General features: G+C 34.2%; 1 protein-coding gene across 2 annotated transcripts; it reads right to left on the bottom strand.

Annotated features, from left to right (window-relative positions):
- Positions 1-927: 927 nt before the first annotated feature.
- Positions 928-22,143, bottom strand: LOC124846039 (transcriptional corepressor LEUNIG_HOMOLOG-like). 2 transcript variants are annotated; one of them, XM_088096548.1, is made up of 12 exons: positions 21,206-22,135; positions 21,060-21,121; positions 20,277-20,449; positions 20,090-20,158; positions 19,269-19,435; positions 4,160-4,349; positions 3,967-4,076; positions 3,698-3,847; positions 3,434-3,589; positions 3,230-3,346; positions 2,939-3,136; positions 928-1,255 (listed from the first exon to the last, which is right to left on the bottom strand). In XM_088096548.1, the coding sequence occupies exons 1-12, from the start codon at positions 21,650-21,652 to the stop codon at positions 1,112-1,114; spliced, it is 1,983 nt and encodes a 660-aa protein (XP_087952674.1). In that variant the 5' UTR covers positions 21,653-22,135; the 3' UTR covers positions 928-1,111. The 2 variants fall into 2 exon arrangements, with proteins under 2 accessions (XP_087952674.1, XP_087952675.1); XM_088096549.1 differs by lacking the exon at positions 928-1,255 and having other exon boundaries at positions 2,939-3,123; positions 21,206-22,143.
- Positions 22,144-24,057: the final 1,914 nt, after the last annotated feature.

Here is a 24,057-nt window from a genome sequence, read left to right as displayed (position 1 = left end):
CTTTTCTTCTTCATTCCATCCAAAAGTAGTTCAGTCATTCGTGTCTAATATATCTAAAAACAAATTTCTCATTCGCATTTCAACCATGTTCAAAGTCATTTCGATTTTATACTTAAAAATTATAAATTATAAAATTATAAATATGACTTAAGACATGAACTTATGGAAAATATTACTTTTAAAATTTTAATTAAATAAAAATAAAGTTTAGAAAACTTTTATTCGGCCTAATGACAAACTCGAGAATCAAATGGGAAAATAAAAAAAATATTAGTATGCATTTGTTATGAGACGAAACAACGAGCTCTTTCCTTACTAAATGCAAAGCGCACCGACCCACATTGTGATTCTTGTTGAATGTAATATATTGTTGGAGGTTGTTTATCAAGCCTCATACCATGTTAGATTTTTTTAAAGAAGATTTATTAAATAGAAATGACACAATTGTGACATGAGTGAAACTCACCTAAGAAAATTAACACAATTTTCAACCAAAAACCTTAATTATAATAGGAATTTTTTTCTTTTTTATAACAATTTTAATACGCTTAAAAAAGTCTTTGGAGAACATTTTTACAAAAGGGTTTAAAGTGTTACAAGTGCAATTTATATTGTAGATGTTTCAGAATAGATAATTCAAATAAAAAATTTATTCTGGTAATTTAGTATTTCGAAGTTTCGGAAACTTATGTGCCAAAATTGTTTCCATTAGTTCTCGAAATATCCATACCAGTTCTTTTTTTTCTTTTGTTTTTTTTCAAAAGTGCATTCCAAAATTACTTTGTATACTCCTTTGCACCTCCCATAAAATAAACAAAAATAATTGTTACTTGTTTGCACCTCCCATAATATAAAGAAAAATAAATGTACAATAGATAAATTGTGGAGTGCATGAAGCAAAAGACAAGATAATATTATACATAGGACTTCTCAAACTAATTAATATCATTAACTATATATTCATCACTGATTAATTTGTGTCATTTACTAATAAGTAAACAGACAACGAAGTTGGATATCATACATTTTGGATATTAAAACGAAAGGAGCTAATAATAATATCATCGTAATTTGTAGAGCCCTGTTTGTTTGAAGCATAAAATAGTAAAATTTATTTCCAAATCTTTACAGATTTGTCATGGCTGGCAGAAGCAACCATCCCTGTGACGGGTGATTGTGCTAATGCAGATATCACACACTCATGAGCTTGAATTGTCATACTTCTATTCTCAACCATGTCCCATAGCTCCAATGACTGCAATGTATCGGTGAAATAAAATGAGAACATATAAATCATTTTAACAGTTTTAATGAGTAATCAGTTTTAACAGTTTTATTCAGGCTTAATAGCCTCTTTAGTCCTTAATTTTGCTCAATTGTGTCAATTTGGTCCTTGGTTTTAAAAAAGTATTAATTTGGTCTTCACTTATTAAATTTTGCATCAAAATTGTCTCTTCTATTAAATAGAAACAAACCACGTTAAGAATGGATGATCTGACAGAAGACATGACATTTTTAAATTATATACGTGGTGACGTATTTAATATTTTCTTTAATTATAATTAATTTAGATTAATGTTTTTCTTTTAATTATTTTTAATTATAATTAATGTGACAGTTAGCAATGGGTCCACTCCTAAGATCAAATCTTCTTCTTCCAATAAGAGTGTTGCAGTTAGCAATAAATAACGTCCTACTCCTCCATCGAATCTGCCTCACTTGCTCCATCTCCCACTTTCCCACTTCCCCTTCTGCCCTGGTCTCCCTCCCCCACCCTATCACCACCCCCGTTTCCACCAAACCCCTCTTTCTTACGCCCCCTCCAACCCTAATTTCCAGAATTTCAAGAGACCCCGAATCCACTCTACCATTCTGTCCCACCACCTTCACAATGCCCAATTCAGTGGGTTGCGCAAGGCTGCGTTGCGATTTATCCATGGATGTTCTGGTTTGGTTCTCTTGCTTTGCAGTCTGAGGAGGCACGATGTTGATGCGAGATGAGGATGCTCGCGGTGGGGATGGTTTCTACGTTATTAGGGTTCTGCAATTTGGGGGCTCTTTCCGATTGGGGTTTTGGGACTGGTTGTGTTTCCTTGTAGGTTTCGAAGGAGAAGTATTGAATTCGTGATGAATCTGGTGGTTTTGGAATGGACGAAACTTGAGAGGTGGAGGCACGATCTGGGTTTCGTATATGGGTCGTTGTTTACTGGATTGAGGTTGATGCATGTCAAGACATAAAGGATGATGGAGATGGCGTGGAGGAGATTGGAGTTTTCACGGTGGAGAATGGAGGAGAAGATGAACTTTTTCGGGTTCTCTCTATTTTCGTGATTTGGATGGTTGATGGAAGAACGAAGGAATTCTCGAGGTGGTGCGTCAATGGAGGTGATGCGATTCACTATGGTTGCTGGACGACACTGGTTGTGTTCTTGAGCATGGTTGAGGATGAATGAAGAGTTGATGGTGGCCTTGGATGGTTACATGAGGAACAACGATTTTGGCCGGCCAGTTGCCACTAACGAAGTTGGAGAAGAGACCGTTTTTGAAAAAGAGAAAAAGAAACCCTAGAGAATACAAAATGCAAAATACACTCCTAAATTTCATCTCTGCACCATTCACTAACACGTCAGCATAAATATATCTACAAAATAACACGTCTTCTGTCCGATCATCAATCTTTAACTCCATTTGTTTCTATTTAACAAAAGGGACAAAATGGACGCAAAATTTATCAAATGAGGAACAAGTTGACACTTTTTTAAAACCAGGGACTAAATTGACACAATCGAATAAAACTAGAGACAAAAGAGGCGGTTAAACCTTTAATTTATGAGAAAAGGTGAAGGGTGAGTAACTTTTTTATAATTACTTTACAAATAAACAATAAAAGAAGTGAAAAGGAATAGCAAACAACAAAGTTTCATAGGCACATACATACCTCGTATCCTCCAATAATCAAGAGAGTTGAGTAGCTTGGGTGAAAGACACAAGAATGATACATGTTTCCATTGGAATTAAGTTCATGAATGCATTCCCCAGTTGCAATTGACCACACTTTGACACATTCTTGACTCATAGATGCAAAGTAATCTCCGTTTGGCTCCCAACAGACGAAAGATACATCTGCAGAGTGTCCCTAGAAATGCATTAAATTATCATTATTATCACAAAAACATAGTACAGAAGAATTTTATTATTTACTTAGATTTCTGCAGTTTTGTGTTAACACCTGAAATGTGTGCATCGGCCTACAAGTCTCAACATCAAAGAGAGACACAGAACTCCCACTTGCTGCAGCCAGAAGGTGACCAACCCTCGGCTGAAACCTCACCTGGGTAGATCCTCCCTGCTTGATTAATTTAATATCGTTTAGAATTGAGAAAAACCATAATTCATAATATCTTGATAACTAAAAATGAATTTTGTAAGTGACCTTAAAACGTCTGATGGAAGAATATTGGCTAATATTCCAGAAACGAATCTCATTGATATCATCACAGGAACAGAAAAAATCATTTTTCCTTGGGTGAAAATCAAGGGACAAAACATGCGAAGAATGACCACTATATGCCTGCAAAGAAAAGGTTGGCTGCAAAGTAATAGTGAATGGTAAGTCCAGTAGCATTCAGAAAGCAGATATTATTTTCATACCAAGGACAGAAAAGGAAAGGTCTGCATTCAGAAGAGAATAACTTACATTAGCAGCATCCCACAACCGAACAGTTTTATCAAATGAAGATGTTGCCAGCTGAGTTGAATTCGGTCTGAAGCGAACATCAGTAATAATAAGACTGTGATCCTCCGGAGTTGTCTCTGTTTGCAGTGTCTCCATGTTCCACAGAACAACCTAATTACAAGAAATAGGATGATATCACATCAATACAGAATCATCAACTGCAGCTGATACATGAAAATTGAAATGCATCAAATAATTTAAAATAAAGTTAAAAAAGAAATATGTTGTACCTTTTTGTCATGTCCAGAACTAGCTAATAATTTCCCATCTGAAGAGAAATGACAGCAAACAACTTTGCTATTGCATTTGCGCATAGAACCAACTTCAGCAAAGGTAAAGCCTGAGAAGGGAAGCAATATAGCCAGCAACCTGGTCAACTTGAATGGTAAAAATTTATACAGATGCATGAGAACATGAGAATACCTTTCATAGCATCTGTATCATGCTCAGAAGGGTTCCTACCATCATCATCATCCTGTGGGGGAAATAATTCCACATTATCCTCTAAGAAGCCATCATCTCCAAAGTGTTCCACGTCATCCTGTGAGCTTAATGATTCTTCATCATCCTCTAAGAAGCCAATATCATCAAAGTTTGGCAAGTCATCCGGCAACTAGAAGGATATAAATTATTAAGAAACTGTGAAAAGACATTCTCCAAGTAACTTAAAAAGATTCAGCAGATTATTTATGTTTAATATATTCTTAGGAAACAACATTAATTTCAGAAAAGAACTGTGAAAAGACAAAACTTCCTTATTTCAGCAATTGCAAAAAATAATTAAAAAGGAGCGAACTCCTTTCCACTAGAATATTACAGTTACAAAATCTTAAATCTACACGTGCTGACAATTCGGGATGAAGCTTTTTAGCACACCAAACCACCTAGTTTGATCATGGAAGGTTTGTAATGAACGTTAGCATTTTTCATTTGAGTTTGTGCTATTTGAAAATGAAATTTCAGTTGTCTCAAAGCCACATCTCTGTTCATAAGTGTTGGATTAATAGAAGAAAAAAGAGGCAACGAGAAAATGAAGAAGGAAGACAGTGGAGAGTTCCTTAATTCTGGAAAAGGATCTTTTATTCAATATATCTCAGATACATTTATAATGATAAAATTGAAAGCATCCACGTAGCAATAGCAGTTTTCAGAAACCACATAACAGTAGCAGTTTCCAGAAACGAGACTTGCTCCTAAAGTGTAGCAACTAATAAATTAAAATAAATGGAAATAAATTAAGGCAGTTATAAAAAACAAGTTTTAACACTCCTCCTTGTTTTTTGAACTGCAAATTCCAATCTTCTCTCTTAAGAATTCAAATTTGTTGATTGGAAGTGGCTTTGTAAACATGTCAGCCAATTGATCTTCAGATTTGCAGTAAACTAAGTTTACTTCTCCATTTTGCTGCATCTCCCTCAAAAAATAGAGCTTGATGTTGAAATGTTTAGTTTTTCCATGACACACGGGATTATTTGCAATTGCAATTGCTGCCTGATTGTCAATATAAACTTCAGTTTTATTCTTCTGCTGAATATGTAAATCACATAAAATCTTCTTCAGCCATAAAACTTGATTTACAGCTGCTGTTGCTGCTATGAATTCAGCCTCTGCAGTGGATTGTGCTACAATCTCTTGCTTCTTTGTACACCATGAGAAAAAACCTGAGCCTAGGCTAAAACAATATCCTGAAGTACTTTTCATATCATCAATGGATCCAGCCCAATCACTATCAGAAAATCCATACAGCATGAAATCTTTACACTTCTTAAATTTAACACCATAATCAACAGTGCCTTTTATATATCTCAGTATTCTTTTTGCTGCTCTTAAATGCATTTCACTAGCACAATGCATAAACCGAGATAAGAGACTTATAGCAAATAGAATGTCTGGCCTTGTTGCAGTGAGATACATTAGACATCCAATCAAGCTCCTAAAGTATCTTTCATCAACTTTATCAGTTCCATCTTCCTTTGTGAACTTTTCCCTTTGATTCATCGGTGTGCTAATTGCTTTGCACTCCTCCATTTGAAATTTCTTCAATATTTCTTTTGCATATTTTCTTTGGCAAATAAAGACTTCATCCTCACTTTGTTTGATCTCAAGTCCAAGAAAATAGGACATGAGACCAAGATCCGTCATTTCAAAGGCTTGCATCATTTCTTGCTTGAACTCCTCAACTAGCTTTGTGTCATCTCCTGTCACCAAAAGATCATCAACATAGAGAGAAACTATGAGAAGGTTATTTCCCTTATGTTTCACATAAAGAGTGGACTCAGATAAGCTTTTTTTGAAGCCTATGTTCAATAGGTGATCATTTATCCTACTGTACCAGGCCCTTGGTGCTTGTTTTAGGCCGTATAGGGCCTTTTTAAGTAGATAAACTTTATCTTCTTCACCATGCTTCACAAATCCTTCCGGTTGCTCCACATATATTTCTTCTTCTAGAACTCCATTTAAGAAGGCTGATTTGACATCTAATTGGAATATTTTCCAGCCCTTTTGCGCAGCTACAGTTAGCACCAATCTGATTGTATCTAATCTAGACACAGGAGCAAAAGTGTCAGAATAATCAACACCAAAAATTTGTGCATACCCTTTAACGACTAGTCTAGCCTTGTATTTGTTGATTGTGCAATCTGCATTAAGCTTTGTTCTGAAAACCCATTTGACTCCAATGACTTTTCTGTTTTTAGGCCTGTCAACTAGTTCCCACGTTTTGTTTTTCTGTATCATAGACATTTCCTCCTCCATTGCAATTTTCCATTTTGGGAGTTGTAGTGCTTCCTGACAACTAGCAGGTTCACAAATGGCTACATTACATCTTTGATAGATATCAGTCAATAGCCTTGTGCCCCTAATTGGAGGTTCATCTTCCAATTCATTCTGCAACAACTCTGTGGTTTGCTCTCCAGGATTATCATCTTGTATATTGTGAAAGGATTCAGTTGTGCTTTGTGAATTCTTCCATTCCCATTGCTGCCCTTCATTGAAATGCACATCTCTAGTGATAGTCATCTTTCCGGTTTGAGGATGATAAACTTTGTAGGCTTTCGAAATTGTACTGTATCCCACAAAGATGCCCGGAATTGCCTTTTTGTCAAGTTTATCACGCTTAACCTGAGGAACATGTGCAAAACAAACACAACCAAATACTTTAAGAAAGGTTAGAGAAGGCTTATATTCATACCAGGCTTCAAATGGAGTTTTGTCTTTCAAGGCTTTAGTTGGAAGCCGGTTTTGCAAGTAAACTGCTGTATTAGCAGCTTCTGCCCAAAATGTTTTAGGTAGCTCCTTCTCATGTAACATGCATCTAGCCATCTCCATTATCGATCTGTTTCTCCTTTCACTAACCCCATTTTGTTGAGGAGTGTAAGGAGTTGTTAATTGATGCTCAATCCCAGCTTCTTCACAGAATTGATTGAATTTGGTTGATGTATATTCCTTCCCATTGTCTGACCTTATAAATTGAATCTTGTAGCCACTTTGAGTTTCTACCATTTTCTTGAATTTCATAAATACTCCAGCCACTTCATGCTTGAATTTCAAGAAAAATATCCAACACATTCTTGTAAAATCATCTATGAACAGAACAAAGTAAAGACTACCTTGTAGTGATGGTGTTCTTTGGGGTCCTGCTACATCAGTGTGAATTAGTTGCAACTTTTGAGAGGCTCTCCAAGCTGATTTGGGAAATGTCTTCCTGTTTTGTTTACCAAATTGACAAGCATTACAATTTGGCAAATTATCAGAAAATATTGGTACACCTGTTGACATGCCATTCTTCTTTATTTTTAACATTCTTTCAAGGTGACAATGACCAAGTCTCTTATGCCAGAGTTCTGTAGGACTGAACTGAGTGTAATAGGCTGTCTGCTCCTCCTCTGTTGGATCAAATGAGAAGCTTTTACCTCTCATTTTAATTTTTAGAATTTCCCGGTCAGCAATGTCATAAATAAGGCAATGTTGATGTTCAAAGGACACTTTAAATCCCTTTTCCATCAACTGACCTACACTTAGCAAATTTTGATCAATGTCAGGTACATAAAGAACATTTGAGATTGTTATTGTACCTGTGCTCGTTGAAATTACTATGGTTCCTTTTCCTTTTGCAGAAATATAGCTACCATTTCCTATTCTGACTTTCGAGACTTTAGTGGGCTTCAAGTCCTTGAATAGAGTTTTGTCATATGTCATATGGTTGGTACACCCACTGTCAACCAGCCAGCATTCTGAGTTGCCCCTTGCTGAAAAACATGCTGCAGTAAAAATGTGATCTTCTTCGTCTTGCTCAACAACTTGGGCATTGGCTTCATGCTGTTGAAGTTTGCTTCTACAAATGACAGCTTCATGGCCAAGCTGATTGCATTTACTACACTTCGCGTCTGGTCTTTTCCAACATCTAAACGGTGGATGTCCCATTTTTCCGCAATGCTTACAAGGTGGATAATTTTTCTTTTTATCCTTGCCTTTGTTTGTAATATCTTCGCTGCTTGTTGGATGGAATTTCTTGAAGCTTTTCTTCTTACTGGTTGCAGCAACTTGATGCTTTACTGGTAAAGCATCTTCAACCACATGTTCTTGCCTCATAAGCCTCCGTTGTTCTTGGGCCTGCAAAGCATGTAACACTTCCGCCAAAGTAATCTTGGACAGATTCTTTGTGTTTTCCAATGAGGCAATAGACGCTTCGTACCTTTCTGGAACTGTCACAAGGATTTTCTCGATGATTCTGGAGTCTGCAAAGTCACTGCCTAACAACTTTATTTTGTTGGCAATGCCTAATAACGTGTTTGAGTACTCCTTGATTGTCTCTGACTCTTTCATCCTTTGCATCTCAAATTCCCTCCTTAGGTTCAACACTTGCATGCTTTTTATTCTGTCATCTCCTTCATATTCTTCCTTCAAAAAATCCCAAATTTTTTTTGGTGATTTAAGAGTCATGATTCTGGTGAAGATCAATTTTGTAACACCAGAAAACAAGGATGACTTTGTCTTTGCCTTCTTTGTTTTTTGTTCCTTGTGATTTTTGATTTGAGCCAAGGTAGGGTTCTCTGGCAGCGGTTGAACAGTGTAATCCTCTTCCACAGCTTCCCATAAATCCAGTCCCTCTAGATAGGACTGCATTTTTACAGCCCACATATCATAGTCTTCCCCATTAAAGATGGGAAGTGTTACTGGAAAGGAAGTTGACTCTCCTTCCATTCTACAGGTCCCTTAAGAAAAAGATGCTCTTGATACCAATTTGTTGGATTAATAGAAGAAAAAAGAGGCAACGAGAAAATGAAGAAGGAAGACAGTGGAGAGTTCCTTAATTCTGGAAAAGGATCTTTTATTCAATATATCTCAGATACATTTATAATGATAAAATTGAAAGCATCCACGTAGCAATAGCAGTTTTCAGAAACCACATAACAGTAGCAGTTTCCAGAAACGAGACTTGCTCCTAAAGTATAGCAACTAATAAATTAAAATAAATGGAAATAAATTAAGGCAGTTATAAAAAACAAGTTTTAACAATAAGGTCCTGCATCATAACTTGTACTAGCGTTTCTTCGAGTATAAACCTAGCTGTTGAAGGGGGAGGACGACCATAAACCACCTCAAAAGGAATGCAGTTAGTAGCACTTTGAAAACTGCTATTGTACCCTTATTCTGCGCAAGGGATAAATTCTAACTAAACTTTTGGCTGGTAAGAACAAAAGCAGCGTAGATAAGTTTCTAAGGTCCAATTGAATACCTTGGTTTTGTTCATCAGATTGCGGTTGATAGGTTGTACTTATCCTCAGTTTGGTGTCCTATAACCTGAATAAATCCTACCAGAATAATGATAAAAGTCGGGCCAACACTAGCAATAGAACTAGGCACTCCATGCTATCTACACTAATCCTTAGTTGTGATGCATTGTTCTAACAAGTGCCTTGAGTTTTTTTTTTTTCTTTCTATCTTGCCATAATTCCATACAAAGCATCAATAATACCCTGTTAGACCAAATAATCCTCCTTGGTCCTGCTCTTGGAAATAGGTCATGGAAACTCCCTCTTTTTCAGTATTTTCTATTACTTCTTGTTTTCTGGTTCTGTTGTTGATTTATATACCCTTAAGTAGAAAAATATTTAGCTCCATATAATTTATCTAATTATTCTTCAATGATGGGAACTTATTTGAAACAGTTGCTTAATTTAAGGTTATGTAATCAGCACAATCTACAACTTCCATCCTTTCTCTTGACTAAGAGTCATAGGGCTTGAGTACGGGTTGTTACAGCCACTTTTCAACATGAACCATGTTAACAACTATTTTTATATAGGTTTAATAGCTAACTAAGTTTTTCCCCAATTTTAAACATCCAATTTCTGAATATGCACCTCAACCTCCAACTACGTAACACTCATCAATGCATTAACTCCGTTTGATTCTATTTAAGAGTTCGATTATATTTAACAAAAGAAACGATGTTGACATAATATTTACCAACATAGAACCAACTTAACACTTTTTTTAAACTAGGAACTTTTTTGAGAAAAATAAGTAAATTTAGAGACAAAAAAGACTATTAAGCCTTTTATATATTTGAAACAGACCAAAAACTATCACATAAGCGATAGTAAAAAAAAGTCTTAAAAAAATATTTTTCTTTTAACATTTTTGCAACTTGCTTTTCGGTCTCATCAAAATGTTTCCTTTTTTATAACTTGTTTACGATCATAATAACTTGTAATTGGTCTATTTCAAATATATATTACTAAACAAAACAGTGACAACTTTGTAAAAAATTGTTAAAAAACTGCTCTAATGGGAAGCAAACCTTCAAGTTCTACAAACCTTCACAAACAGGTCCCTTGCATTGGCTAGGTTTGCTTACTATACTCGTCTCCTAATCTTACCTTATTTTCTTCACCGTCTTTCTGATATTAAAATAAGAAGTATTCACTCTAATTAACGTGATCAGTCTCATTAACTGGAATAGTCAGTTAATGATTTATAGAAGTTTTATAATTTAGTTTCTCTGAAATTGATTTATAGAAGTTTTATAATTTAGTTTCTCTGAAATTATAATTTTAATTAATGAATGAAGTAATTTTAGCTTTTAAAATTTTTTATTTCATTCTATTTTTAAAGAAGTGTTTAAAAAGAATGATTATTCAACAACGTTGTTCCTTTTCAAGTTTTATTAACATTAAAAAAAACAAATCTAGAATTAAAAAAATAATAATTATGTTTTACAAATTATTTTAAAGATAAAATATATAATTTATGCATGTTTACCATCATAAAAGTCATTTTCTTAAAAAAAATAATTGAAAAACACTGTTATTCCAATAAGATTCTTTTACCAAAAAATTAGATTTCAAATTCTCATCAATTTCTAATTATTTGCAAAAAAACTGAAAAAATAATTTGAAATAAACAATAACTTATGTTAAATTCTTTTTTTTCCTTGATCCTGTCACTAGTAAAAAATTGGGTTTTTACAGCGCACATTATGCCACGGTTCAACGAAAACCGCAGCATAATGGTGCGCGGTGGCAGTTTTGTAAATAAATCGAACATATATGCCGCGGTTCTGCTCCCAACCGCGGCATATACTCCAGTCAACCATTGCCTTTGACGCCACGTATGAATAAAAAATTAAATAACAGAGTATATGCCGCGGTTGCCCAGAGAACCGCGGCATATACCCTGCCAATTTATTGCAGGTGCTGACTGGGTCAGAGAATTTCAGAAGTTACAGGGGGTATATGCCGCGGTTCTCTAGGGAACCGCGGCATATACCCCCTGTAACGTCTCAACTTCTCTGCCAGTCAGAGAATTTCAGAAGTTACAGGGGGTATACGCCGCGGTTCCCTAGAGAACCGCGGCATATACCCCCTGTAACTTCTGAAATTCCCCAGAAGGCAGTTGGGGAGACAGTTGCGTTGAGCACGTTACAGGGGTATATGCCGCGGTTCTACGAGCAACCGCGGCATATTCGCCTATCTGAAATTAATTTAATATGAATTTGAAATATTTCGAGGCATATACCGCGGTTGCCCGCTGAACCGCGGCATATAGTTTGAAAATAATTTCAAAAATGCCATTTAGGATTATTTATTTAATAAGTATATGCCGCGGTTGGACGTGAAACCGCGACATATACCCCTTTTATACCGCGGTTAAGTAGTGAACCGCGGTAGATTCCCCCGTTCAGAGTTAAAAATTAAAACTTGGAACAGTGTCGTCTTCCTCGCGCGTTCTCTGTTCTTTCGCGTTTCTTCTCCTCCGAACCACCCATCATCTCAGATTTTGCGTTTTTCACCGTTTAAACTCAGAATTGTTCGGTCATTATTCATTTTTAACGATAAAAACGAGTTTTAGCCGATCAAAATCGTGATTTCGTTGCGTTTTTCACCCTCACCGCCGTCGTTCCTCTTCCAGGTATTTATGTCCTTTTGCATTCTTAACGTGATTTCTTCATTAGTTTTGGTAATGTATGAAGTTTCTATAGTTTTGGTAATGTATGGTATAATTTTTGCTTTAATTTTGATAATGCATGAAATTGTTATAGTTTTGGTAATGTATGGTATGGTTTTTGCTATAGTTTTGGTAATGTGTGTTGTAGTTCTTGTATTATTTATAAACCTTAAAATATTATTTATGTAATATTTAGGAATATGGATCGAAATTGGATTAATTTACCACGTATTAGTGCTGAGTACGAGAGAGGTGTAGAGGAATTTATACAATTTGCGCAACGTAATGAGGGGAGAACTGATGATGAAGTGAAGTTTAGATGTCCTTGTGTGAACTGTTTGAATGGGAGAAAGTTGAACGCAACTCAAATTAGAGAACATCTTATATGTGATGGTTTTCTAAGATGCTATACAACATGGATCTGGCACGGCGAAGAAATGGATTTTCCCACTGACTCTCAAAGTGTAAATGTTACTGATTCCACCATGGAAGAAGATCGACCGGATGAAGACAAATTGGAGGACATGATCCGCGATGTTGGAGCAGAAAATTTTGCCAGAGCTCATGTGTATGAGACGATGTCGACTCATGCAGAAACACCTTTGTATGTCGGTTCAACTAAGTTCACACGTTTGTCAGCGGTGTTAAGGCTCATGAATTTGAAGGCGAGCAATGGATGGACTGATAAGAGTTTTACAGAACTGTTGACGTTGTTGAATGAAATGTTGCCAGATGGAAATACACTGCCCACTCGTAATTATGATGCGAAGAAAATTCTTTGTCCAATGGGTATGGAGTATAAAAGGATACATGTTTGTCCCAATGACTGCATTTTGTATAGGAAAGAGTTTGAATTTTTGACAAAGTGTCCAAAATGTGGCTTATCACGATACAAGTCAAAAAACAATAGTGAAGATAATGGTCAGATAGAAAAAAATGGATCTGCTTTGAAAGTAGTTTGGTACCTTCCAATAGTGCCCAGACTTAAGCGTTTGTTTGCGAATCCCAAAGATGCTAAAAATCTTAGATGGCATGCAGATGAGAGAAAAATTGACGGGCTGCTTCGTCATCCAGCTGATTCAAAGCAATGGAAAAATATTGATCGACAATTCCCCGAATTTGGTAAAGAGTGTAGAAATCTTAGGCTTGGTTTAGCCACTGATGGAATGAACCCATTTGGTAATCTGAGTACCAATCACAGTTGTTGGCCAGTTATATTGATAATTTACAACTTATCTCCTGCATTGTGCATGAAGAGGAAGTACATGATGTTGTCTATGATGATATCTGGTCCAAAGCAGCCTGGAAATGACATAGATGTTTATCTAAGCCCACTAGTTGAAGACTTGAAGGTTTTGTGGGTTGACGGGGTTGAAATATTTGATGCATTCGCTTCAGAGACTTTTATGATGCGTGCAATGTTATTTTGCACCATTAATGACTTTCCTGCTTATGGTAATTTGTCAGGATACAGTGTCAAGGGTCATAAAGCGTGTCCTATATGTGAAGAAAACACTGCAGCTCATCAATTGAAACATGGAAGAAAGACGGTGTATCTGCGTCATCGGAGATTTCTAAAACGTAATCATCCATATCGAAGGTTAAAAAAAGCATTCAATGGAGATCAAAAGAGGGACAAAGCACCAAATCCACTTACTGGCCTTGAAGTTCTTCAAAAAGTTAATAAAATACATCATGTATTTGGGAAAACATCGAAGAAGTCATCTGTAACGACCCCTTGGAAGAAAAAATCAATATTCTTTGATCTTCCATATTGGTCAAAGTTAGATGTTCGACATTGCATAGATGTGATGCATGTAGAAAAGAATGTGTGTGATAGCTTGATTGGTACATTACTCAACATTCAGGGAAAGACAAAAGATGGAGTGAATGCTCGTTTGGATTTGGTTGACATGAATATCCGAGAAGAGTTGGCACCCAAGGAGATTGGTAAACGTACTTATTTGCCCCCTGCATGTTACACAATGTCTAGACAAGAGAAGATAAGTTTTTGTGTATGTTTAAAGAGTATCAAAGTACCACAAGGATACTCTTCAAATATGAAGAGTTTAGTGTCAATGCAGGACTTAAAGCTTGTTGGCATGAAGTCTCACGATTGTCACGTCTTAATGCAACAGTTGTTACCGGTGGCTATTCGTGGAATTTTGCCCAAAAATGTTAGGCACACCATAAACAGGTTGTGTTCATTTTTCTCGTCAATATGTAGTAAAGCCATCGATCCTACAAAGTTAGATGAACTTCAAGGCGAGATTGTTATCATCTTGTGTCAACTAGAGATGTTTTTCCCTCCATCTTTTTTTGACATCATGGTACATTTACTTGTTCATTTGGTTAGAGAAATCAAGTTGTGCGGACCGGTATACTTAAGATGGATGTATCCTATTGAGCGTTATATGAAGATTTTGAAAGGGTACGTTAAAAATCCATATCGTCCTGAAGGTTCGATGATTGAAAGGTATATTGCTGAAGAAAGTATCGAGTTTTGTTCAGATTACATGACATCAACGAATCCAATAGGAGTTCCTCGCACAGCATGGTTGAATAAATTTTCTACAAGTAAAAGCATCCGAGGTGTCAATGTGGTGACAAAAGATCGCGAAGAATTGTTGCAAGCGCATCTTTATATATTGAACAACACAGATGAGGTGATCCCTTTTTTGGAGGCACACAAAGCCATTGTTAAGAATAAAAATCCAAGACAATCAGAGAAATGGCAATTGATGGAGCATAACAAAACATTTATGTCTTGGTTCAAATCTGAAATTGACAAAGAGCCACATTCTTCTGAAACTTTATTGTGGCTTGCAAATGGTTTGAAGTTTGATGTCGTGTGTTGTACAGGTTATGAAGTCAATAATTGCACATTCTATACGAAGACTTTGGATGATAAAAGCACAGTACAAAATAGTGGAGTCAGTTTAGAAGCTGAGTCACTTCAATTTTCCACATCAAAAGATCAATCTCCTGTACTTGGATCAATGAGATATTATGGTATAATAGAAGAGATATGGGAGGTTGATTACACCAAGTTTTCTGTTCCATTGTTCAAGTGTAAGTGGTTTGACAATAAGAGTGGTGTGAAAGTAGATGACTCGGGTATGACACTGGTTGATTTTCGCAAGGTGGGTTATCGAGACGAACCGTTTATCATGATACATCAAGCATCTCAAGTTTTTTATGTCAAAGATCCTGCGTCTGACCATTGGTATGTTGCTCTTCAAGGCAAAAAAACAAATTGAAGTTAACGAAGACAATCTGATTAATATTGATATTGCTGACAACCATTCATTTCAAACTACAACAAATTTGGATGACCAATCTGTAGTTGACGATGATGTACATGCAATTCGGTCAGATCATGATGAGGGAATATACATATGATGAATCCATATCTTTATGTATGAATTTTCAATTTCTGTACTATTACATGTTTTGTTAATTTATATGATATTACATAAGTCTTGAAAGAAAATTTAATGTTGTTATTTATTTTGACAGATATATGGCTGATCATCCACATTCTTCAGGGGATGAGGCTCCCCCAACCAGATCCACTAGAGGACCCACTAGGATGAAACAATTATTAATCAGGAAAAATAGTGGTGAAAGAACTCCGGTGAATGTGAATGTCACCACGGGTGTGGCAACTGGCCCCCATGCAGATGACTTCCGATCATACCTTGGAGTAGTGGCACGTGATAGGATTAGCATTCTCATTCCATCTTTTGATCATGTGTCCGAGGGTGATCGGAACATTATTTGGCAAGATATATTAGTAAGTTAGTTAATAGCATTTGAATTAAAATTTGTTTATATTGATAATTTTGTACTAATACAACTTTATTATGTTTTTTTCAGATGACATTTGACATTCCAAATGTCCCAACACTTAGAAATAAGTGTTTGTCAACTGTTGCAGAAAATTTCAGAAACTTTAAAAGCAAGTTGACATCAAGGTACATCTTTGGACACCTTAAACATAAAAGTCCATGCAGTTCATATAAGTCCATTGATGAGGAGACTTGGCGGCTTTTTAAAGAGAGTCGGATGTCAGAGGAATGGCAGGTTAGTGTAGTTCATATTATTCAATTCCTCATTAACAAATATATATCATATGAACTGATTAATTAATGTGTATGTGACAGGCAATTAGAAGCAAAGCACAAGGAACAAGTGCTAAGAACAAAAACCCCCACCTATTATCTTGTGGTGGGTATAGGAAGCTTGAGGAGAAAATCCTCAAGCAAAAGGCAGATGTTATACCACCATCTCAGAGTGGTAGCCCTCCTCAGCCTCCTTCTCCACCGTCTAGACATGAGAAATGGAAGTTGGCCCGTATGCGACCATCGGGCACCTACTCTTCCGACACAGCACGAGAGATTTCTGAAAAAATTGTAAGTTATCACTGTTCCTAAAATAATAAATATTGTCATTATACATACTACATTAAACTATTTAAAAAATAATGGTGTTTTGTAATGTTACAGGACGCCTTGGTTGAGCAGAGCTCCCAAGGTCAATTCACTCCAGAGGGTCGCCAGGATATTCTTGCTGCTGCAATTGGACGACCTGAGCACCCTGGACGTGTACGTGCTGCAGGTCCTGGAGTAGGAATTACAGATTACTTTGGGAGCTCTTCTCGTCAGCCTTCATATTCATACAGCGATACACAAAGGATGACAGAAGAGATCACAAAAAAGGTCCGACAAGACCTTATACAGGAGATCAGGGCCGAGGTGAGGGCTGAATTCCAGATGCTATACCAGGAGCAGTTTCAGAGCATGCGCCCGGTGCAGTCTCCTATAGAGGAACATGTTATCCCTCCCCCTCCCACAGGTAAACTTAATAAACATTTATGTGCAATTATTTCTATCTCTTGTATAATCTAACATTTACTCTGACAGGGAGAAGCGGCAAAGGAAGTTGTTCCGCATCAGCCATCCCAGAGGATGACATGGACGATGGTAGTCCATGTCTGCTATACATTTTAGAAGAAGATGAGATGGTGCTGGTAGCTCGTGGAACAGAGTTTAGGTCAGCGACTGTATGTCATGGTATGCAACTATTAGAGGATGAGGTGAAGGTCTCAGTGGATGAAATGATCATGCCAGATGCCTCGGTTCCACTGTCCACGGAAGAGATTTTCACTGTGGAACAAGCATATAAGTCGTTTATCACTTGGCCTAAATTTTTGGTTAAACCAGTTTCTGACCCCTCGGTATGAAATTCTTCTTTACACTTCTCAATTTTAAAGGTTTTTGATGTCAAAACTTATCTTATCTTTTCATGTAACAACAGACGCAGGAACAACAGAAGATTCCTCTATCTGAGGATGACCCTCTTTCTTCATTGCATCTACTTGCTGACATCCTTGATGATAAGCCTTTGGAGGTTCAGTATGATGCTAATGTATTTGGGCATGGCTCTGAGGTCCCAATATACCTTAATAGCCAAGATGTCCGTGAGCTTGCGTCGGGAACACAAGAGTTGAATATTTCAATTATTCAACTATGGACGATGTAAGTCTATGACCAATTATTTATATATAAAATTGATTTATATATCAAGTATCCTTATATCAAAGTTAATTTTTGATTTCAGGTATATGTCTGGGGTCACTAATAAGTTGGGGCGTTCTGATGATTATGGATTCATTGATCCCCAAGACATTCATGAATCAAATGATTTTGATCATATCAACATGAATCTGATAAGCAGTTTTCGAAGGGGCAAGAAAATATACTTTTTGCCTTATATATCCGGGTAAGTGAACTTTGTTAACATAATAATGTTCCATATGTGATTTTAATATTTAATAGTTACGTTATTATGAATTTCAGGCGCCATTGGCAACTTCTTGTTATGTCTGTGCAAGACAACTATGCTTTATGGTTCTGCTCATTGCACAGGCCTCCTCCCACACAACTCAAACAAGCAATTGATTGGTAAGAACCTCAATGTTTGGACTTTCTTTGTTATATAACTGAATGCTAAAACATTTTTTTATATACAGTTCTATTCCAGCAAGTATGATGATGGACGGGAGATCAATTGTTAAGAGTAGAAAGATTGCTTGGATTTCTCTCAAGGTTTGACATATGCTAAAGTCATACTTTGTTATAATTGTTTTATAACAAATGTTATTCACTAACTATTATCAACTGTGATGATATATTGTAGTGTAACAGACAAAATGGGTCATATGAGTGTGGATACTATGTAATGTATTGGATGACCCATATTGTTCGTTCTCACATCACAAGAAGCTGGGAAACGGTAATATTTAACTTTAACAAATTTTGATTTTTTAACAAATGTTGAATTCATATACACTAATTAAAATGAATTGTCTTTTGCAAAGATTCAAGACTACTACACCAGTTCCTGAGAAGTCACTACTATTCATTAGGAACGCTGCTGCGAAGTATATAGTTAGATTATACAATAGCTCTTAGATTTAGATTTAAACAATGCATTTGATTAGATAGAATTTTCTTAGACTCTCTACTTTATTTGATGTTGAAATACATTTGAACATGTGTTTGTTATGTTGAAATTGAATTTCTGTAAATGTTTTTATATGCAGGTCTGTTTTTGTGGTAATGGATATCACAAAAACAGACCTGCAATTTTAAAAAACTGCAGGGGAATATGTCGCGGTTCTAACCACAACCGCGGCATATAGTGCTTCGTTTTTTTTTTACAAACGAGACATATGGCCGCGGTTTTGACACTAACCGCGGCATATTCGTCGGCCTATATGTCGCGGTTGAACCGCGGCATATAGTGCATTTTTTAATTTTTTTTTTTAAAAAAAATGAATTTAGGCAGCGGTTCCCTAGACAACCGCGGCATATTCCGCAGCCTATATACCGCGGTTAGAACCGCGGTATAAAGTGTCTGACTTACTACCGCGGCTGAATATGCCGCGGTTCAAGAACCGCGACGTATAGTGAAAATGAACCGCGGTAAAAGCCCTTCGCTGCACTAGTGTGTTCAAACCAAAGAAATTTAAGCGAGTTATGCAAAATTGTTAAAAATAACTCCAAGAACGATGTACCTGAACTTGAAGGGGGAAGAGCCTATTCCATGTTTGAATCTCATCCTCATTCTCAAGCTTTCTAATTCCTCCATAGTAGCCAATTATTTCATCACCTTGTTCTTCGTTCTTCTTTCTACACAACTTTATTCGTCTATCTTCTTGTCTGAACTCCACTATCAATGTATCTATATCAAACACCACCATAGTAAATTTTATGATTAAATTTATTTATCTTATCATTTTATTTTACTCTTTTTTTTCTCTACTCATTTACTGATCAATTCTTATAAACTAAAATAACTAATTGAGTTCTAAGTATCTTTTAAAATTGAGTTTATATTAAAATAAATTATTTTATTGAATGTTTAAATAATTTCTTATCTTTAATTTATTGATCAATTAATTCTTTTCATTTTCAATCATTTTAAATTTGTTGGTCAACTCATTTATTTCCTCTCTAAGAAAAGAAAAAAAAAAATAGAGAAGGAAAACACAAGTTGGTAAGAGACAAAAAAAAATAACGGTCGTATAATCTCCATAATGACAAAATACTTAGATAAAAATTTAAAAAAATATATTTTAAACGTTGAATAAATAAATAAAAATTTAGTTAATAAAACTTAAAATTTAAAATATATTTAAAGTTGACTAAGTCTGAATTATATGAATTTTGATTTAATTAGTAGTTATGAAAAATTGAAAATCAAAGAATAGTTGTTTTGAAATAAATAACCGATATTTTTAATTTAAAAATAATAAAAGCTTTTAAAATTATCACATGTTGACGTTATATTACAAAGATTTTTCTAGACAAAACAAGGAATCAGAAATTTTCTTACCACTGTAATGACACTGACAACAATTTCGAGAACACGAGTCCAAGTGACCAATAACAGCGTACCACCAATCTGCAATACATTTCCAAAATTATATCGAATAAAATTAAATATAAAGTAATTATAAAAAATGGGAATTTGATATTTTTGAAAAAGTAAAAAGAAATAATGTTAGAATTTAGAATGATACCATAAGGAGAGTGTGTATCTGGTCTCCATTGAATCTCAATATGATCGTCTGGTTTCAATGTGTCTAAACAGTGAGAGAGATGTATAACATAAGGAGGAGTATCAACCGAGGGAGCTCTCACCATAGCCCACTCAATGTTTCTCCCTAGAAATCCCCAATCTCGCTTTTGATACCTAACATAACATATACAGCTTTTTCCATAAACACTTTTAAAGAGAAAAAGTAAAATAAATTTAATTTATTTATAAGTTAAAATAAAAAAGAATAAAGAAACTATATAAAAGTGTTCTACAATTTAGTATATCAATATTTTGAATTATATAAAAAAAGTTAATTCTAACTTTTTTTTATATACGTATGCTGAGAGTAATTTTTTTATACAGGACATACATATCAAGGAATTTTTCCTGTATCAATAAAGAATCACGATATAATAAAATGATTAAATTGCACTGGATGGATGTATGTGTAAACATTGAAATTTATAGTAAAATGTTTTTCTGTGTTGAATTGAAACAAAAAATTTATTTTAATCATTTTTTGTGGTGAAGTGGTGAAAATTAATGATATATAATGCTATTAATATTTGATACATGTTTATTTTCTAATGTCACGAATCAGTCTTCTCTTTTGCTAATGTCATTTCAGAAATTAAAATAATTATTTTTTTCGGTTAAAGAGGCGAACAAGTTATCTTGTCTAAATTTAGGAAGTAATAACTTAGAAAGGAAAATTTTCAGTTCATGCATGTATATTTCAAAGAGGTCTTCATTTTCCATATACCTTGCTTGAAAGGTATTAGATTGTGAGTCATAGCTAACCAAGGCATTGTAAATCACCAGATCCTGAAAATACATAACATTGATCAATATATAAAAAAGTATATTAAAAAATCTAGACCTGAAATATAAAATCTAGTTAGTTTTTACCTTGTAGACCTGAGCAGGAAACCAAAAGCTACCATTCTCAAGAGAGAAATACAAAGACATCATGAAGTTGTTTGATTTTTGACCATTGAGGAGCTTGAAATCTTCTAAGTATGAAGCAAGAAATAGGTTAGGCCAAACACCAGAAAAAGAACCCATCGAGCCAGTATGATTGGTGTGTTGATTCTTCAACAAAACTCCATCCTTGGCAATTGCTATGTGCCATTTCCACTCCTTGTAAACAGCATCACCAACCACTCTTCCCCATTTCTCTTTTATGTGATTTTCCCAAAACTCATCACTCTGACATTTACCCTTCAAGAAAACACACACCTTTGACATTGTGCAAAGGTCTATTGGAGAAAGGCACTTCAGAATGAAATCCAAGGTGGATTCCGGCAAATCCAACAGAGAGATAGGAGGAGGACCTACTTTACTATCCTTCTCCATGTCTAAGATTATAATCAGAAGCAGATAATATTTTCTATGACATAAATAGAAGGCGATTGAAGGTAGAAAACAAAACCTACTTTGATTATTACATGAAGCGAAAAAATTAGGTTTACAGCCAAAGCAGTTCAGTTAGAAAATCGTTGGAATAGTACGATTCGAAAATCTCGATTCATTACAAAATTCTTCCTCCGTGATATATGATATATATCATATATCGTTTGATGAATCGTTTTGTAGTGCAAATCGTAACATGAATCGGAACTGAATCGTTTCATTAACGATTCAGTTTCCAATTCGATTCTTGAGGAAGGAAAACAAGAAGAAACATAGAAAAAAGAAGGAACAGCAGAGAAGATGAACCAATTCAGAAGATTAACAGTGAAAAGAGAATTGAAGGAGAAGAACGGTGAGAAGGGAGAAGATGAACACAGAAAAAGTGAAGAGAGAAAGTGAGCAAGTGGTGGAGAATCGGTTCTCAGACTTTTAAACTGTAAAATGCTTTTCATTTTTCCTTTCTTCCACTGAACTTTAATCAAACCAACTTTTACTTTTCTGTACAAAAATAATATTATCTCTTAAACAAATCATTATTATTTGAATTAATATAGGAGTGTTATTATGATTCTTTATGTAAAATTAGTTGTTTAATATTTTCTTTTCATTTTATAAAAAATCTTAACATTATTTAAATTATTATTTTTTATTTATTTAATGACTAGCTAAGTTTATTTAACACGCATATGAGTTAGACAAGGTCAATTTTTTTAAAAATAAACTAGTCTGATTTTTTTTTTTAGAAATATAACTTTTATGTTAAAATAAATTAATTTTTTTATTAATTTAGTTTTTCAAGTTAGGAGACCAATCACATTTAGTCAAATATCTTAATAATAGTGGTTATGTGTGAATCTAAGGATTTAATGAAGGAATTTAATGAAGGTGGTTGATGTGTCCAATTTAAATATTTAGTCAAGGAATTTAATTCGGTTGGTTGGTGTCAGTCATTCTGATAATACCTATCCAAAAACTGAGTTCAATTTAACTTTTTTATTTTATTGAATTAAAAATTAGTTAGTTTAATCTAATTTAATATTTGAGTTTAAAAACTTTCATAGTTTAGATTGAATCATCTTTGATAAGTTTGATGCGTTTATTTTCTTTACTTGTGTTTTATGTTTTAGATTGAATCATATTTCAGATAATGCCTTTTGAAATATAACATTTCTAATTATTTATTTATTTTTAATGTTTTTAAATATTTCAAATGGTAGAATTGACAACGTATTCTCAGATAATGCATTATAAATTATACAATAATACCCCAACATATTATAAGAGATCTCAAAGATATTTATAAACAATATCTTAATTATAATATAAAAATTTATTATCATATACTATAGTATCTCCCATATGATATGATATAACAATTAATTATTTAATACATTTAAGATATAATACTAACAACATATTTATTTATTCATAGTCTAAGAAACTGATTTATTCATAACCATATTTTAATTCCATTTTTATGAACTTAAATTTATATAATATATATATTTAATCTTTTCAAAAAGTCTACTACATTATACAGATACCGATACTAGTTCTTTACCATTCACAACCTTTATTATACTCGTATTTTTCTTTTTAGTTAACTACCATTATTTTTATTTTTATAAGTACCACAAAACTCAAAAACAATCACTATCACAACAAAATATCTAAATAGAAACGATTCTGGCTGGTTATTTATATATACGTTTAGATAATAATTAATAATAATTCTCAATTTTATATGATATTTAAAAATGTTATAATAATATCTATTTTATTCCATGCATATGATATCCTATATTTTTAAAGATGAGAAACATTATCCAATATTTGTATAGTATCTATATATCGTAGAGAGAAACTATTTATATAAAAAAAGGGAAAATGTTTTTGTGGGTATTTTTGGACAGACTAATTTTTGCAACTGGTCATCTAATCGATGCTCAATGTTAAATAAATGTATTTGCATTCATGAACATTCCTCCATTAGCTTAAGTCTACGAAAATATAACTTCCTGAATATTATTTTTTTATTATTTTTTTTATTTTAACATTTGAATATTACTATATGTAGTTTTGTAATAAAAATAATGATTTATGTTCAATAAAAAATAAATATTTAATGCAAACTAAAATAATATAAAAAAAGAACTCATTTTAGAGAATATTTGACTGTTTGACTTTATAAAGGGTCTTTTTTAAGAAGCTTTTCATATTTTTGTAAATTACTTTCCTTCAACAGTACAAATTCTGAAAATCATTAATTCTAAGAATAATTAAAAGAAATTATTGTTTTAAATATTTGAAATAATATATTTATATAAGCTTATTCGGAATCGAAATGG

Source organism: Vigna umbellata, chromosome 8, assembly GCF_029865625.1.
Source record: "Vigna umbellata cultivar VRB3 chromosome 8, Vumbellata_1.0, whole genome shotgun sequence".
Taxonomy (NCBI): domain Eukaryota; kingdom Viridiplantae; phylum Streptophyta; class Magnoliopsida; order Fabales; family Fabaceae; genus Vigna; species Vigna umbellata.
The sequence above is the reverse complement of the archived record's forward strand: the minus strand, read 5'-3'. Positions and strand labels throughout refer to the sequence as shown.